The sequence below is a fragment of the Equus caballus genome, chromosome 16 (assembly GCF_041296265.1).
Source record: "Equus caballus isolate H_3958 breed thoroughbred chromosome 16, TB-T2T, whole genome shotgun sequence".
Lineage (NCBI taxonomy): Eukaryota > Metazoa > Chordata > Mammalia > Perissodactyla > Equidae > Equus > Equus caballus.
The window spans coordinates 46,300,069-46,317,846 of record NC_091699.1 but is presented as its reverse complement, the minus strand read 5'-3'; the positions used below and the strand labels follow the sequence as shown (position 1 = coordinate 46,317,846).

At 56.0% G+C, this 17,778-nt stretch overlaps 1 protein-coding gene across 1 annotated transcript; it reads left to right on the top strand.

The window, feature by feature from the left end:
• Positions 1-1,747: 1,747 nt before the first annotated feature.
• Positions 1,748-15,893, top strand: ITIH3 (inter-alpha-trypsin inhibitor heavy chain 3). The gene is made up of 21 exons (XM_014731619.3): positions 1,748-1,977; positions 3,944-4,110; positions 4,192-4,296; positions 4,551-4,713; positions 5,268-5,381; positions 6,387-6,512; positions 6,802-6,918; positions 7,164-7,332; positions 7,918-8,043; positions 8,319-8,500; positions 9,708-9,893; positions 10,057-10,196; positions 10,953-11,107; positions 11,760-11,777; positions 12,848-12,871; positions 13,119-13,154; positions 13,313-13,426; positions 13,914-14,118; positions 14,838-15,010; positions 15,203-15,314; positions 15,647-15,893. Exons 1-21 carry the CDS (start codon positions 1,885-1,887, stop codon positions 15,774-15,776), a joined length of 2,655 nt encoding a protein of 884 aa, XP_014587105.3. The 5' UTR covers positions 1,748-1,884; the 3' UTR covers positions 15,777-15,893.
• The last annotated feature ends 1,885 nt before the right edge of the window (positions 15,894-17,778 follow it).

The window sequence follows — 17,778 nt, the reverse complement described above, 5'->3', positions numbered from 1 at the left end:
AATTCTAAGTTCTGCGTGATGACTCTGGGTCCCTCCAAGTCCCCAGCTATCCCTCAGGGGCTTCTTGAGCAGCCTCAGAATTCCTATTTCAAGTTGTTCCTCCCACAAAACTCCATGTATCTGGGGATGAGGCGGTAGCCTAGAGGAATGGGGCTGGGGGAAGCTCCACAGGCAGCTGCAGGGCCATGAGGAAGAGCCATCAGGCAAAGTTGGCAGGACAGTATTTCTGCCACAGCCCCAAGCTGTCCAGTGGTCAGTGACCACAGGCGCTGAAAATGACCACGTAAATGAGATGTCCTGGTACCTGGAAACTCGAGGCCAGACTGCAGGGCTTGATGGCAAAGCTCTGAAAGGGGTCTTCTCTCTGCTCCCAGGTGTCAGCACCTGCTGGGTTTGTTCTCGGTCAGCCCTGAGCTCGGTGCCAGTTGGCAGGGTGGTTGGTGTAAGGATCCAAGAGGTCTGAGGGGAACAGGAGCCCCCAGCTGGGCCTCAAACACAGGCAGTTGCCACCTCAGCAGCTGCAGCTGTTGGTCCGCCATCGTTCTACTGACTTGGCAACTCTCTGTCATTGTTTCTGTGACTCCTGCCACTTCCGATCATTAGTCCACTCCCTCTTTGTGGCTTCTGCTGCCTCAAAACTTCTGCTTTCTGCCTTCTCGCTGTTTCTTTGCTCCCAGCAGTCAACTCTCCCTGTACATTTCACAGTCAGTACAGAGCTTTCAGCCAACACCATGGTACAATCCATCAATTAGCTGCCCTACACCCAGGCATCCTCATCAACTCCATCGATCATTGCTGAGTGGGAGGGTCACTGGGTCACTTTGCTCAGAAGAGCATGGGAATGGGAGGCAGCTGTTGGCCACTCTGGAAGGTCTGGGGGCTGGCAGAACCTTGGTATGGCCCAGGAGGTCCCAACCACCCCTAGGAGGAGACCAGACCCTGCCTCTGAAGCTCCCATTGTCCCGGAGGGCAGAGCTCCAGCCTCAGTGGAGACTTTTCAGGGAATGACTCCCCAAGAGGCCGAGGGCAGCTGAGTCCCTGGTCAGGCTCTGGGAACGTGAACATGACATGGCCTGGCCCTCCAGGAGTCTAGAGGGGGCAGTCAGACCCAAATATGCAAACCTCAATGCATAAAGGTAATGATGGAGCAGACAGGCCCTTAGGGAGCTTGGAGTGCGGAGCAGGGCTGCCGATGTCAGCTGTGGACAAAAGAGGAAGGCTTCTAGAGAGGGACACAGGGCCTGACAAAGATGAGAGATGTGATGTACAGAAACGGGACAGCATGCCAGTGGAAAGAGAGTAAGTTCAGAAACGCAAGTTGGAGCCAGGTCACAAAGACAGCTGGACCCCAGGACTTGGGGTTTGTCCTTTCCTTGGGGCGACAGAAACCGCAGAAGGGTAATGAGCAAGAGGTTCAGCCACGGAGATCTAAACCTTAGGGTGATGGGTCTGGTTGTGTGCCCTGGCTGCCTGGAGAAGGGAGGGGGGCCACGATCCAGGAGGCCACACCAGAGGCCATGTCAGTGGTGCAGGTAAGAGGCAACAATGCTGAGATGCTGTTTGCTTTAAATGTGACTCCACACCCTGTCACCATCGCCTCCATCCATGGAGTCCTGGGGCCCATTTGCCAAGACGCAGCTTCTGCTTTCTCTGGGGTCTCCATGTCCCCCAGCCACCAGGAGTGAAGTCCCAACCCTGTGGACAACATCCACTGGGCCCCCTTGAAACAGGCAGATCCAGGGCTGTTACTCCACCCATGCCCCAGCTTCCCGGAGGAGCCTCCCGCCTCCCCTCCTCCTGTCCCACACTGCAGGTCGCTGACCCCACTTGGAAAACACCAGGCTTGCTCATATAAGGAGCACTGCCTGGCCAGCGGGCTCAGCAATGGCGTCTGCTCAGTGGCCCTGCCTCATCTTGGCCCTGCTCTCCTACTTGGCAGCCTCCGGCTTCCCAAGAAGCCCCTCCCGGCCGCTCGGGGTAAGTCTGACCACTCTTCACTGTCTGGGCCTGTCACACGGGCAGAGGCGCCAGGCTGGGCGGTCCTCTTTGTGGGGTGAGGAGGAGGCATGAGGGCTGGGTGTTGGAAGAACTGGACTCCAGGCCTGCAGTCTAACCCTGGGCAAGGCTCTTAAGTCTCTCTGGGCCTCTGTTTCCCCCACCTGTCAAATGGGCGATGCACCATGACCTGCTCACCTCACTGAGGGATTAAGGTCCATGTCTAAGACAAAGGTAGAGGCTGGAGGGGCCGAGCTGAGCACTGTGGGGTGCAGTGGTGGGGGGTATTCTGAGAGGACACCTCAGAGCCAGGGGCCTTAGTGTCGGGGTACGTGGGGCAGGGAGGGAGTGCTGAGTTTGGTTCTCCCTGCCCTGCTACCCTGGGTAGCCTGGAGACCTGCCCTCTCTGGACCTGTTTCCCCATCTGTTCAGCACCCTTCCTACTCCTACATGTGACTCTGGGTAGGTCCTGTGTCCTGAGGCCCCTCAAGGTGTGTGTCGGGGGAAGTCATCACTGAACCCTGGCCTCAGCCCAGAGCCTGCTCTCAGGCCATGGTGGCCTTGGCCACGGCCTGACCCCGTGTTTGTCTTTGTTTTTGCAGAGACAGAGCCTCCCGGAGGGGGTGAGAACTTTCACCAGGGATGGGGTGGAGTGGGGTAGGGCAGGATGGAGCTGGTTGCCCAACAGCTGAAGGGGTGGGCCGTAATGGTAGGTCCCTCACAGCTGGCAAACAGCTCACAGCCCCCTGCTCTGGCAGATCCTCGTGCAACTCAAGACCCCAGGAAAGAGTGCCACAGAACCATGCCCCCTCAGACCTCTCTGGATGCAGTGCAGGACTGCCATTCCACCAGTCTTTCCTTCCACAAACACTGAGCACTTACCAGTGCCAGGCCTGGTGCCCAGGACTGGGGACACAGGGGGAAGTGGCTCCATCACACCCTCATGGAGCATCTTTATATCCATGTTTAACCCAGATGACTCCCTAGAGTCTCCCTCAGTCCACCACCTGCGTTGGAAGGAGAGTATTGGGGGCACAAAGGCTATTGGGGGCACAAAGGCCCTCCCGACACATTCTTGTTGGCATAGGACATAAGTGCCTATTTGGGAGACAGAACCAGGCAATTACCAAAGGACAAGGGAGGCGGCTGGGGTGTGTGTGAAGGTGATTTCTTTCAAAGCAGAGGTGTGAAAGATGAGCGAGAAGAGCTAGGGAAGGTGTTCCCGGTACAGAGACCTGGCGGTGCTGGATGAGCAGAGGAGGCAGGACCTGCCTGGAGGACCTCAGAGTCATGGGGAGGAGGGTGATGGAGTGCACGGGAGCACTTTAAGCGGGAGAGGGACAGGGTCAGATATGGGTTTTTACAAGATGTCACTGGCTACAGCTGCATCTAAACAGATGAAAGGGTTAAAGAGGCAGAGCAGGTCCCCTCCACTCTCTGTGTACTCCTCCCTTCCCCGGCCCCTCCCCTTGGCACCAACACACTGCAGTACCACCCAACGTGGAATTCCTTTTCATAGTGCAAAGCTCCCATCCCTAAGTGGCTTCTTGCTACTGAGCAATGAGGTAGGTTGAGCTAAGGAGCTTGTAGGGTCCAGCGAACAGGGAGAGACAAAGGCTGAATCAGCAAGGACTCTGCCCTCCAGGGAGCCCCTAATCTCCGAAGCGGGGATAAGTGCTCAGAAAGGCCAGAGCGTGCCAGATGGCAACAGGACTGCCCAGGTGCCCACCATCAGAACAATGGTGGCCAATTCAATGTGGGGATGGAGGATGCCACCCAACCTCCTGACATAGGTGACTGGGAGAATGGAGGGGCCACTTAACAAGGCAGGGGCTTTAGAATCTGCAAAGGGAGCTTGGAAGGGAAGTGGCCAGTTTGAAGACCTGATTTCCAGGTGTCCCAGGCTGGCTGGTCACCACCACTCATCACCCCCCCCCACCTCCTGCAGGTGGTCGACGGCATTGAGGTCTACAGTACCAAGATCAGCTGCAAGGTGACCTCCCGCTTTGCTCACAATGTTGTTACCACGAGGGCCGTCAACCGTGCAGACACTGCCAAGGAGGTTTCCTTTGACGTGGAGCTGCCCAAGACAGCCTTCATCACCAACTTCACCTTGTGGGTGTAACCATGGTTGCTGGCTCTGGGCTCAGAAGGGGAGTCTGGCCCAGCATGAGCTCCCAAACTCTCTCCCTGCAGGACCATTGACGGTGTTACCTACCCTGGGAATGTCAAGGAGAAGGAAGTTGCCAAGAAGCAGTATGAAAAGGCTGTATCCCAGGGCAAGACAGCTGGCTTGGTTAAGTAAGTGTGGACCCCAGACCTTGGGGAGAATGTCAGGGCTGCAAGGGCCCTCAGAGATGCAAACAACAACAGCACCTATTATTATTATAGCAAAATGTGCCCATAATTCTTACAACATTATCCCATTTTGAGATTGAGGCAACTGAAGCTCACAGTGGGTAGGGGTCTCCCCCAAGGGGTTGGCCCAGAAACTGAAGACCCAGGAAGGGTGGGCTCATGCAGTTTGTGGGGCATTGTCTCGCATCCCCATTCAGAGCCTCTGGGAGGAAGCTGGAGAAATTCACAGTCTCAGTCAACGTGGCTGCAGGCAGTAAGGTCACCTTTGAGCTTACCTACGAGGAGCTACTGAAGAGGCACAAGGGCAAGTATGAGATGTATCTCAAGGTCCAGCCCAAGCAACTGGTCAAGCACTTTGAGGTAATCAACTCCTCCTGCAACCCCTGAGGAAACTGCTGGGGGTGTGGGTACAGGGAAGGGCCCCTGGGGCTGAGCCGAGGGCAAGGTCAAGAGCACAGAAGTCCAGGCCTCATCACTTGGCTAAGAAAACTTGGGGGAATTACAATGGTTCTGGTCTTGGCACCTGGGCCAAGGGCAGGAGGCTAGGCTGGACCTGGCAGATCCAAATTGGGTGCTGGTCCCCGGAGGTGACATCGCGAAGTGTCTCTTTAGTGCCTGTAACTGGTTACCTGGGCATTTTACCTATATCGGAGCTGACAGCCAAAGGAACCGCCTTAGTGGTGGAACTGGGGGCAGCGTATGGCAGATGGTGGGAGAGCTTGGGGTCAGAGTAGCCATCTACAAGTCCTTGTAGTCATTTTCTTGGTGGGAGACCCCAGGCTTGGCTGTCACGGAGTTGTCCTAGAGGCGCTCCCTGCCCCGTCACTGCCCCATCTCCTTTCCCTTGGCCTTGTTCTGGAGCCTGGCCTCTGCAGTGTCGCTGAGTGACTTCTCTCTACCTTTGACCATTTCAGATCGAGGCAGACATCTTCGAGCCCCAGGGCATCAGCACACTGGACGCTGAAGCCTCATTTGTCACCAATGACCTCCTGGGCAGTGCCCTCACCAAGTCCTTCTCAGGGAAAAAGGTGGTGTAGAGGCCTCTCAGACCTAGGGGGCAGGGGCAGGAACACTGACCCTAGCAGCACAAGTCTGAAACCCGGGGCTTGGCTGATGCGAGGGAGTATGTGTGTGAAGTGGTGTGGGGATAAATCTGTAGCCATCGCCTTCCTCCATGGCCACCTGGGTCAGGAGTGAGGAAGCTGGAGGCAGGGGGCTGCTTGCTGATGATGACCTGCCAGAGGAAGTCGGGTCTCAGCTGCACTGGGGGGAATGTGGAACCAATTATAAAGCCCAGTCCCATTCTACCTTGGGAAGCAGGCAGGGCAGGTTACTGTCCCTGTGTTACAGATAAGGAAACTGAGGCAGACAGAGTCATTTAGATCTACTGACTCCACACTGAGGGGTGAAAGATAAAAGGGAATTTTATTCTTGGTGCTGGTGGTTGGCTCTGGTCCCCAAGGCCCCCAGCTATTCCAGGGGCCTTGCTGGTTGTGGGCAGTGGATGAATAAACCTTTACGTGAACAGCAAAGCTCAGTCACTCAGGACGTCCAGGGCAAGCCTGAGGAGCACACGCTCAGAGGGCTGCTGGCTTCTGCAGGGCAGTGTTCCTGCCCTGGCCCCCACCCCCCTTCTCTGTTCTGCTCCCTCCCCCTTCTCCCTCCTCTTGGCACTGATACATGCAATACCACCCAACATGCAGTTCCTCTTCTGGTGAAAACTCCCCTCCCTAACTGGCTTCTTGGGGCTAAGCTCCAAGGTAGGCGGAGCTAAGGGGCCCAGTGAACAGGGAGAGACAAAGGCTGAATCAGACAAGGCCCCTGCCCTCCAAGGAGACCCTGACCTCTGAGAGGGGGAGAGGTGCTGGGAAAGGCCAGAGCATGCTAGATGGTGGCAGGCCTGCCCAGGCACCCACCTACGTGCTCCCCCCTGTGAGGGCTGTGCCTCTGCTCCCCAGGGCACACTCAGGCTGAAGTCTGCAGTGCGCAGGCCCTTGCCAAGCTGAGCAAGGCCCTCCATCTCCCTCCCTCAGGGCCACGTGTCCTTCAAGCCCAGCTTGGATCAACAGCGTTCATGCCCAACCTGTACAGACTCACTCCTCAACGGAGATTTCACCATCACCTATGATGTGAACAGAGAGTCTCCAGCCAACGTACAGGTACCCACTGGTGGGTGGTTGATTCCCCATCACGGTGGAGTGAGCACTGGTGTGGGGAGTGGCTGCAGCTGCATCTTGTGCTGGCACCCTCCATCCTCAGCCCAAGACCAAGTTTCCTGCAGGGTGTGCAGAGGGCAGGCAGGCCAGAGCCTTTGTGTAGTGACCCTGGGAGGGTGGGAAAGGCTCTCTTTTTCTTGGGCTGGTAAACGGCTGGCTTCTATTTGCCAGAGCAGCCAATGTGAGGGTGCTAAAGGGACACCAGTCTCCAGTCTCTCTCTCCCCTTTCCAGATAGTCAATGGCTACTTCGTGCACTTCTTTGCACCTCAAGGCCTTCCAGTGGTGCCTAAGAATGTGGTCTTTGTGATCGATGTCAGCGGTTCCATGTACGGTCGGAAAATACAGCAGGTACTCTCCTCGGTGCAAGTGGGGGTGAGGGGTGGGAGAGAGAGGTCTTTTTTTTTTAAATGGACAAAGCTGATATTTCCAGTGAAAGGGGAGGAAGGGGAACAGCATTAAAAAAAGGCACAAAGCATCTACCCCTTTTCGTTGCAGACTGCACAGGCCCCACCACCAGTCCAGGCTCGGAGGACATCCAGCTGTCTGCTTCTCCCTCTCCCAGCTTCCTATCTGCTTGTCTTTCTCTTTCCCAGACAAAGGATGCCCTCCTCAAAATCCTGGAGGATGTGAAAGAGGATGACTACCTGAATTTCATCCTGTTCAGTGGGGATGTGACTACTTGGAAGGACAATTTAGTTCAAGCCACTCCTGAGAACATCCAGCAGGCCAGGGAGTTCGTGATGAACATTCACTCTCAAGGAAGTAAGAACAGAGGGCAGAGCAGACACTTCCTACCCCTCCTCTCTTTGCCTGAGCAGCTGTTTCCCTCCTGCCCTGGGGCAAAGACTCTGCTGCTCCAGGCTCTGCAGACCCTATCTGGGGTAGAAGTGGGAATGGGGGGTCCTCAGGCTTGATATCAGGGTGTGTTCCCTGAGGTCTAAGGAAACCCATCCTCTCTGTTTCTAACTCTTGATTCTGGTGCCCCACAAGACCCAGCAATATAAGGCCACAGAGAACCCTTCTCCTTGGCCGCTTGTTATCGAAAATCACAGGTGACATCTACACTGCCACCCTGTCCTCCCAGTGAGGGGGCTGGGGGTCCATCTGACTTTTTCCAAATTGCTTTTACAATTACCATGTGCTTCTGAGAGACCGGTCTTTTTATGTCCATTTGAAAGAATGAATCATTCATTCTTTACCCATGGACTCAGTAAGTCAATATTTACTGGGTACCACCATGCACTGGTGGGCAGAGCCCTTGGGCAATGAGCAGGACCTGCTGTCCCGACCTCTTCCACCCTGGCACCTGAGGAGACCCTCCTACAGTGCTGTCTGTCTGTGTGCCAGTGACCAACATCAATGACGCGCTGCTGAGGGGCATCAGCATGCTGAATAAGGCCCGGGAGGAGAATGCAGTCCCAGAGAGAAGCACGTCCATCATCATCATGCTGACCGACGGAGATGCCAATGTTGGTGAGGCAGGAGGGTGTGACTCTGAATCCTGGCTCTGCAGCCAACTTGCTGGAAGACCTTGGGCAGCTCTCCCCAGGGACCCCATGGTCTGTGAGCCCCTCAAGGTCAGAGCCCTGCCTCCCCCAGCCAGGGTTCCTCACCCTCTGCCTCAATAGGGGCTCGTGGCCGTGATTCCACCGGCTGTGCAGGTGCAGGAGTCAGAAATGTCTAGACAGAGCCGGACCAGACAGTCACCGGGGCTGTGGCTGGAGTGGGAACATCCCCTTCTCCTGCAGGTGAAAGCAAACCCGAAAAAATCCAAGAGAATGTGCACAACGCCATCAGGGGCAAGTTCCCTCTATATAACCTGGGCTTTGGCAACAATCTGAATTATAACTTCCTGGAGAGTATGGCCCTGGAGAACCACGGGCTTGCCCGGCGCATTTATGAGGATTCTGATGCCAACTTGCAGTTGCAGGTATGCCTTGTCTTGCACACCTCCAGGAATGAGGAACTCACTGCTTCCTCAGGAAGCTGTTCTAGTGTGTAACAATTTCAGTTATTAGAAAGAACTTCCTCTTGGGTTTAAATCAAGCTCTGGTTACCTCCTACCCATCAGTAATGGTTCTCATTTTGTCCTCAGGCTTCCTCTGTGGGACTGCCAGATCAAATACAGGACATCCAGTTAAATATGAATTTCTGATAAGCAATGAATATTTTTTTAATGTAAGCATGCCCCAAATATTGCACAGGACACTGTATTTGCTTGCTAGGGCTGCATAACAAAGTACCACAAACTGAGTGGCTTAAACAGCAGAAATTCACTGTCTCATAGTTCTGGAGGCTAGAAGTTCAAAATCAAGGTGTTACCAGGGTTGGTTCCTTCTGAAGGCTGTGAGGGAAGGACCTGTTCCAGGCCTCTACCCTCGGCTTGTAGATGGCTACCTTCTCCCTGTCTCTTTACATCACCTTGTCTGCGTGCATGTCTGTCTCTGGGTCCTAATTTCCCCTTTTCATAAAGACACAGTCGTATTGGATTGAGGGCCACTCCAAGGACCTGAAGATTTTAACTTGATTACCTCTGTAAAGACCCTAACCCCAAATAAGGTCTCCTCTTGAGGTACTGAGGGTAAGGAATTTAACCTATGTATTTTGGGGGTACACAATTTAAGCCTTAACAGACATACTTTCACTAAAAATTAATTTGTTGTTTACCTGATATTCAAGTTTAACTGCATGTCCTATATTTTCATTTGCTAAATCTGGCAACCCCATTCCTCCCCGAGCAGGTAAGGTGCCAGCGTCTCCACCCCTGCGGGGGACCCCCATGCCTTCGTCTGTCTGTCTCTGGGTCCTCCTGTCACCTTCTCTAGTCAGCTTCTCATCCTTTCCTTTCCTCCGTCTTACTTTCATTCCAAGATACATTTCTTGAGTACTTTCCATGTGCTGAGGGCTCTGTTCTTACCTTTCCTATTCTTCCCAGTCTCTACCTGCGGGGGGGCGGGGGGCTTCCACAACTGAAGGGCGCAGTCAGGGACACGTGCAAGTGGAGACCAGGAGCCAGGTTCGGCCAGGTCTGGGGGACTCAACAACCCGCTGAGGTGTCAGCAGGAGCCTGCCCACCCGGCCCTCTCCATGCCCTCCCTGGTGGCCTGAGATGACCAGGTTCCCTCATTGGACCCCAGGGCTTCTACGAGGAGGTTGCCAACCCGCTGCTGACAAGTGTGGAGGTGGAGTACCCTGAGAACGCCATCCTGGACCTCACCCAGAACACTTACCAGCACTTCTATGATGGCTCAGAGATCGTGGTAGCTGGGCGCCTGGTGGACAAGGACTTGAACAACTTTAAGGCAGATGTGAAGGGCCACGGGGTGAGCTGGGCCAGGCTGGATGTATGCTAGGGATGGGGGATGGGCACCAATGGGGCTCTGGCCTCCTGGCTGATAGTCCAGCAGTGGCGACCCCCGAATCGGGCCCACCTGGCTCCAGGCCTCCAGCCCTCAAGGCTCTCTCCTCCTCCCATCCCCGCCCCAGGCCATCAATGATCTGACCTTTACAGAGGAGGTGGACATGAAGGAGATGGAGGAGGCCCTGCGGGAGCGGGACTACATTTTTGGGAACTACATTGAGCGGCTCTGGGCCTACCTCACCATCGAGCAGCTGCTGGAGAAACGGTGACACTGGCCCACCTCTCACATGGCCGAGCCCCACAGCTGGGCCCCTGGCATTGCCCCAGCACCTGCCTGTGCCTGCCCCTGTGCTGGCTATGTTCTGGGGGAGCCCAAGAGAAGGAAGACTCGGCTACACTCCAGGAAGTAGACCCGCATGTGCACTCCCAGCTGCCCTGCCCTCTTCTTGGCCAAGCCCCATGGAATGTTCTTCCTGGGGCAGAGCCCAGCCCAACATCCAGGGCTCAAGCTGCAGCCTGGAAGCTCCCTGAGGGCAGGGGCAAGCCTTAGCACCCCTTACTCCAAACCCAGCATGGGCCTGCCGTGATGGTGAAGCTGAACACAACTGAAGGCTGGGGTCCCAGCCCTCAGCCCCCGAGGGCAGAGCTTGAGCCCTTTTGGGAGGGCCACATCAGCCTTCTTTTAGGTGGGATTAACCTGTTAAGCCCCCGGCGAAGTGTCTGGCACATGCCGAGCACTCAGCACATGGACACTACCATGAGTGGTTGCTGTAGTGACCATTTCAAGCTCCTTATGTTTTATAGGTGGGGAAATTGAGGCCCAGAGAGGCAATATGGCCTGTCCATCTGTCCCAGGGAGGTGGTGAATCAGTCTTACCTGAACATTAGTGGGCTCTACCGTGAAGAGAGGGGGCCCTGGGCTGTCTCTGGAGCTCCTGGCCTGATCTAGGAGTCAGAGCTGGGGAAGGCAGGCAGGGAGCTGTTCTCCAGGCTGACCCTCCCTCCCTCCCCCTCCCCACAGCAAGAACGCCCATGGCGAGGAGAAGGAGAACCTCACGGCCCAGGCCCTGGACCTATCCCTCAAGTACCACTTTGTGACTCCACTCACCTCCATGGTGGTGACCAAGCCCGAGGACAATGAGGACCAGACGGCCATTGCTGACAAGCCTGGGGAAGGTGGGCACGGAGAGGGGAGACCAGAACTCAGAGGTCTTCCTTCAGGACCCCAGGCCTTGGGTGCCCTGAAGGGGAGTGGGCCAGGCTGGGGAGACCCAGACCTGCCGAAGAGGGGCAGGTCCAGGGGGCATCGAAGGCAAACTGGCCTAGGGCTGAGGAAGGTGTTGCAGAGGGAATGAAGCCATCGGCGTGGACAGTGGAGTGTGGGGGTGAATAGGAGCCTCTGAGTCTCTAGAGGGATGTGAGTAAAGGGGCACCCTACCCAGGGTCATTTCAGCATGGAAGGGTTCAGTTAGACAAGAAGTAGCACTTCTGGCCTGAAAGTTAGGCCCGGAGCATGTACCTGGGATTGTGAGAGGAAAAGGCCCTAACAGCGGGAGGATGGGACCAGGCCTGCTTACCAGACCCCAAGAGGGCAGTCCTGAGTGTCCTTGCAACTGGGCACAGGGAGTGGGGGATGGCCTTGGGAGGCACAAGAGGCCAAGAGCTGACCCAGGAGCTCCTGGTTCCAGGGCACACTCAGTGGGGGCACAGCTGGCTGCTGCGAGGCCCACACCCTGGGGCTGGTTGGACAGGCAGCAAGTTGGTCACATTGGCCCCAATGCCGAGAGTCTATGACTTCTAACACATTTCTCCTCTTCCTCCCTTGCAGGGCCTACGGATGCAGAAGGTGAGCTTCAGTCAGCCGCTGGGTGGGTGTCCCAGGAGGGAGACAAAAGAGAACCAAGAACGTCTTTCCAAGCACACTGGGGATGTCCAGCTCAGGGAGAGGCCTCAGCACACCGGGGCTCAGGTCCCAGCTCTGCTGCCACCGCATGAGCAACCTTGGACTGGGCTCTGCCCTCTCTGAGCCTCGTAAAGTCCTTCTCAGTTGATGGGGGGTGACTTTCCCTGACAGAAAAGGGACAGTCAGTGTGAGAGTATTCTGTGACCTGCAAAAAATAGCAGTTTCTCACATCAGGCACTGACACTCCGTTAATCCCACAGCAACCCTCTAAGGGAGTCCTCTCATGGTTCCTATTTTATAGTGGGGAAACGGAGGCACAGAGAGGTTAAATCTACTTGCCTGAGGACTCAGTCAGCAGGTGGCCAAGCTGGGACTTCAGCCCGGGAAGCCTGGTTCCAGTGCCCATGCTGGGATTCACGGCATTCTGTGCATCTCTCATCATGAAATTGGAACCTCACCCCTGCAAGCTCACCACCACCAGGCAGGGCCGCTTAGCGCCTGCGCCACCTCCATCAATCTGGGCTGTTCAGTCCCAGTGGCGCATTTGGACAGGGTCATTGCTTTCCCCTAGAACAGTCCCATCAAATGTAGGCTTGCAGTGCCCACGCACAAGTCTGCATATGGGTGGGCGTTTTACTACCAAGCACGACAGACAGCTGCGAGCCCCACCCTAGCCCAACTAGGGGAGTGAGTTCAGGCATAGGGGACAGCGTCTGCTGTGAGCATTGCTGCTGACAGAGAAGCTGACCATCTAATGGCTTGCATTTTAGCCACATCAAAATGCCACACCCGTGGCATTAAAATCACACCCCTATTACCACTGCCCCAGAAAGGAGTTCCATGGGCGTGCCCCCATTTCTAAAGCCTAAACTTAGGGGTCACAGTCCCTCTATCTGTCAGTGTTGAGGCCCCAGTGGGGACCGGTAGCTCCCAGACAGGCAGAGGGAATGTAGTTTGGGGAGAGGCAACCCCTAGACCCTGCTCACGACTGCTGTTTTGCCTTCTTTCCTCAGTGACCCCCTCCATGGCCTACCTGAGTGAGTCCATGCTGGCTACTATAGCCCCCTCCCTGCTGCACAGAGCGTGGCCCTGCGCGATCCCGTGTGGAGTCTCCTGAATCAGCTCTCCGGGACAGGCAGATAGTTGGGATCCTGAGGAGATGGGGAGTGTTGAGAGCTTCAGGGAGCAGGAAGGGGAGGGGCATGAACAGTGTCTGGGTGGGGGCTTTGTGCCTCCCCAGGCCTGCTTTGTTTAGCTCAGCCCTCTCTCCCTTTGCATCCACAGCCAGCTACCAGCGTCCGCAAACACCCTACTACTACGGTGAGTTCCCCGGCTCCTCCTGGGGTGAGGCTCAGGGCCCAGGGTCCAGCACCTCCTGCCTGTCTAGGAGTCCACCCCACAGGGGTCAGGAGGCAAGGGGAGGCCCTCAAAACAGTGAGAGGTCCCAGGAACCAGTACCTTCTCTGATGTGCCCTCAGTGGATGGGGACCCCCACTTCATCATCCAAGTCCCAGAGAAAGACGATGCCATCTGCTTCAACATTGACGAAGACCCAGGCACAGTGCTGCGTCTCATTCAGGACCCCATCACAGGTGGGCGCTGCAGGCTGGAGCTGGGGCCAGGGGATCTTCCTGGGAAGGCCTGGAGCCCCCCCGGGGTAGGCACATGGACCTGCTCCTCACTCTGCCCATCACGTTCCCATCTTTATATGCAGATTACATCCTGAAGGCTGTCCAGAGCCCCAGGCTCACCAAGTTCCCCAGGAGCCAGTGGTGTTGGGGAGATGGTTAGAGCTAAGGGTGGCCCGGGCCTGGGGGCAGGATCCAACCTGTGTCTGGGGAATAGTTTTTCTCTGAATACTCCCTGGACCAGGCAAGGGGCAGATCCACGACGTGGGCCTCAACCTCCGGCGTGACCCAAGAGAGTCTAGGAACATACATGGTTGGCTCTGAAGTTCTAGTCTCTCCTTGGGGCTCCCACTCTGTTACCTCTTAGCAAGTCTGGCTGAATGGGCGGGTGCATCCCTAAAGGCCAGCCTGGACTCAGAAGCTCTCACTGGTCTCTTGCTGCCCCTGGCAGGCCTCACAGTTAATGGGCAGATCATTGGTGACAAGAGAGACAGCCCTGACTCCAAGACCAGCAAAACTTACTTTGGCAAACTGGGCATTGCCAACGCTCAGATGGACTTCCAGATTGAGGTGACACCAGAGAAGATCATCCTGCGGAATGGGGCTGCACAGAGCACTTTCAGCTGGTTGGACACCGTCACAGTCAGGCAGGATGGGTAAGGCCCCGTGACTGAGTCTCTGAGGAGCTCTATGGTCTGACGGTCGAAGGAGGCCAGAGAGATTTGGACAAATCCCAGGACAGAAGATCCATAGGGACCACAGAGGAGACCAGTGGCCTCAGAGTTCAGTCCCTGCCCCAGGGGAGGGTGGCCATGGTGGCCCCCAACCAAGCCCTGGGGCCCCTGTCAGAACCAGAATTGGTAGCTGGACAGTTCACAGTACTGACCACGCAGAGAAGGGCTGCGTGGATGGGAGCTTTTGGTGGACCTCGCAATCTGATAAGAACAATAATCTCCGTTTGCATCTTCTCTGGCTGAGCTTGTTATTTCTCAAACTCTTCAGCCTTTCCTATGTCTTCAGATCACCAGAGCCTGGTGAGCAGGGCAGGAGTGTTACTCTCACAGAGGCTCAGAGTCCGGGCAGAACCTGCCCAAGGTCACACACGAGGCCAGTGGCTGATCTGGGGCTCAATCCCAGGCCTCTAGACTCCCGGGACAGACCCCTCTCCTGCTCACGGAGGAGCAGAGATCTACTCGGTGGAGGGCATAGTCAGCACACATGAGGCGTCTTCTCTCCAACACCCCTGAGATAGCTTCCAGAGTCTGTGTGCTCTCAGGTGCCATGTACAGGGAAGGCCCTTCTGAGATGCCCTTGATTCAGATGCCCGGCGTTATGGCCACTAGGCCCCACTTGCTGACCTCCTCTTCTCTCCTAGGCTGTCCGTGACGATCAACAGGAAGAAGAACATGGTGATCTCCTTTGGAGATGGGGTTACCTTTGTGGTCGTCTTGCACCAGGTGTGGAAGAAACATCCTGTCCACCAGGACTTTCTGGGCTTCTACGTGGTGGACAGTCACCGGATGTCAACACAGACACACGGGCTGCTGGGTACGGAATGTTCAAGCTTCAGGCTGTTCAGGCGACATGGCTAAGGGGGAAAGCCATGTGAAAGGCCGTTCTGGTCACCCCAGACCCAGTACAAAACACACCATTCAGCCTTTGCATCAACCCTGGAAAGCCAGTGGCCATGTTACCTGTGGTGATGACAGGGGCTGACAGTGTGCATGTTTTTATTCCCAGGACAATTCTTCCACCCCTTCGAGTTTAAAGTGTCTGATGTCCACCCCGGCTCTGACCCCACAAAGCCAGATGCCACCATGGTGGTGAAGAACCACCGGCTGACAGTCACCAGGTGAGGGAACTCCTCTGACATCCTCACCCTGCCCAGGGGCAAGACAGGAAAGAAGAGCCCTCTGCACCCACGCACATAGGCCTACTGGCTCTTGTCTTCTGTGGGGTACCCTCATTTTCCTCTGGGGTCTTGGCCCCCTCCAGGCCCCTCCTAACCAGGAAAAGGCCAAATGTGGCCCCCTGAAAGGACTAATCACGTAATCTCATTCTTGACCAAAGAGTTCTGGACTCCTAGAATCGGCAATTTCACACCCTTGTCCAACCTTAGGTCCATGGGCGCAGCAGCTGTCTGGCCCACACTGTGTATCATGGCATCTCTCTCCTTTCTCCCAGGGGCTCCCAGAAAGACTACGGGAAAGATGTCAGCAGTGGCACGAAGGTGACTTGCTGGTTCGTCCACAACAATGGGCAAGGGCTGATTGATGGTGTCCATAGCGACTACATTGTCCCCAGCCTGTTCTGAGTAGAAACATCAGCTCCTGCTGAGACAGCTGGCCTGGCTTGCCTGGCATCTGGAACAGAGGCACAGTGCGAGGCCTGACGGAGGGCTGTAATAATAAAGCCTGAGGTGGAAAAAGACCGTCGCAGCCTCTGCATGCCTCTACAAACTCCTGCTCCTGGGAACAGGCAGCTAGGACAAAGGAGGGGCGGGCTCCTAGGAAGGCGACTTCCTGGGCTTCTCCACTGAAGTGGCTAAAAGTGTTGGTTGGGGTGGCATTTTGAGATGTCAAATGTATGAGGGTTGGGGAAGAGAAAAACGAAGAATTGACTCTGAAGCAAAGAGGCTCTGAGAAGTTGGGAAGGGCTGAGTGCATTTCAGAGTCCAGGAGGGTCATAAGAAAAGTCAGGGGTCATGCCTCAGGAGCTTCTTTCAGAACCTTCAGGCCTGAAGAGACTTCCATCACTGAGAAGCAGAGGGTTCCAGGCCAGACACAGCCTGCAGCTAATTGTGGATGTCACTCATCCCTATACCCCTCCAATCCTCTAGCCATCCACTCACCCACTCATGCATCCATCCACCCACCCATCCACCCACCCACCATCCGTATATCCACCAACATCCAACCATTCAGCAGATAAACCCAACATTCTGGGCCAGGATTTGGGGGTGCACAGCTGAGTACCCCAGTACCTGTTTGCATGACTGCCCCAAATTTGCCTTCAGCTGGGCTGGGGATCCATGGATTCCCCTGCAGTCACACCTCATGGTGATCACCTGCTCCACCTCCACAGTAAGTTCTGGGTGGCATGGAGGGTCAGCCAGGGGTTCCCGGAGAAGGGGCTCTGAGAGCTCTCAGCCCGGCCAACCCTCTTTCACCCGGACAACAGCAACTGCCCCTTCCTGGGACTCCCTGCTTCCAGAGGGAGATGTTGCAGAGCAAAACTCACCACTCCCTGACCAAACCCTATAGTGACATCTCCTACCCATTGCTCTTGGGACAAAGACAAAAGTCCTTCCTATGGCCTCTCCAACTTCATCAACGCCGCACACCAGCTGCTTCCGCTCCCTCTCTGGGTTCCAGACAAACAGTCCACTTCCAGTTCTACTGACATAAGCCCTCCTGCCCTGGATGCTTTGCCTCTGCTGCTCTCTCTGCCTGAGGGGCTAGGGCATGCTAGGCGGAGGGTATCCCGTTGGAGGAAGCAGTGGGCGCCTTTGCTTGATGACAGAGCAGGGGACACAAGAGCAGGGGCTAGAGGAGTTTGGAGTTAGATTAGGAAAGGTCACCAATGCCATTGGGGGTGGGGATGGGATCTGGCCAAGGGTAGCGAGCACATTCTCCTACCTCCCACTCCAGGGGCCACTCTGCCCGAGCCAGGCTAGAGTTTCCCAGGGCCCACGCTGGCCTGGGGGCCTGGAGAGGGTATTGGGGAGGGCTGTCCTGGAGGAAATGCCTGTCATCAGGGGAGACCCCCAGTGGCTATGAGAGGCTACTGGTGGACTGGTGGCTGCTAGTGGTCTAGGGAGCGGGCCACCTAAGATGCTCCAGAGCGAACGAGGCAAGCGTCCTGGCTGGGCTGGCAAAAAGGGCCCAGGCCTGGGAAGGGACACCACAAAGTGGACAGGCCCTGTCACCCATTCAGTCCCAGCTTGGCTGAGGAACCATGGAGCTTTAAACCAGACGCCTTCAGGTCAGTTTTCATGTGCATGAGAAGGGGAGAAAGATCCCGCCGGATGGAGGATGTGAAGAGGCATCATCGCCGTGGTTTTTGGTCCTCCTGAGGTGTCTGTTTTTGCCCTGCTGCTCCAGCTGGCAGCCAAGCCCAGTGGGTTGGAAGAAAGGCAGGAGGAGGTTCCCAGTCAAGATTCTGCCTCTTCCCCCCAACACAGAGTCAGCAAGGCCCTCCATGCAGGCAAAAACCAGGCAGACTCTATCCTCTCCCCACATTACCCTGGCTGCGCCTGTCCCTCCCTACAACCTCTGATGCTCCCCCCACTTTCAGGATAGAAGCCATGCTCTATG

Excerpts from the sequence above, each read along its gene's own strand:
- ITIH3 (XM_014731619.3), top strand. The coding sequence starts at position 1,885 with ATGGCGTCTGCTCAGTGGCCCTGCCTCATCTTGGCCCTGCTCTCCTAC. Across the intron at positions 1,978-3,943 it reads GCCCCTCCCGGCCGCTCGGG|GTGGTCGACGGCATTGAGGT; the intron begins GTAAGTCTGACC and ends CACCTCCTGCAG. Across the intron at positions 9,894-10,056 it reads CAGATGTGAAGGGCCACGGG|GCCATCAATGATCTGACCTT; the intron begins GTGAGCTGGGCC and ends TCCCCGCCCCAG.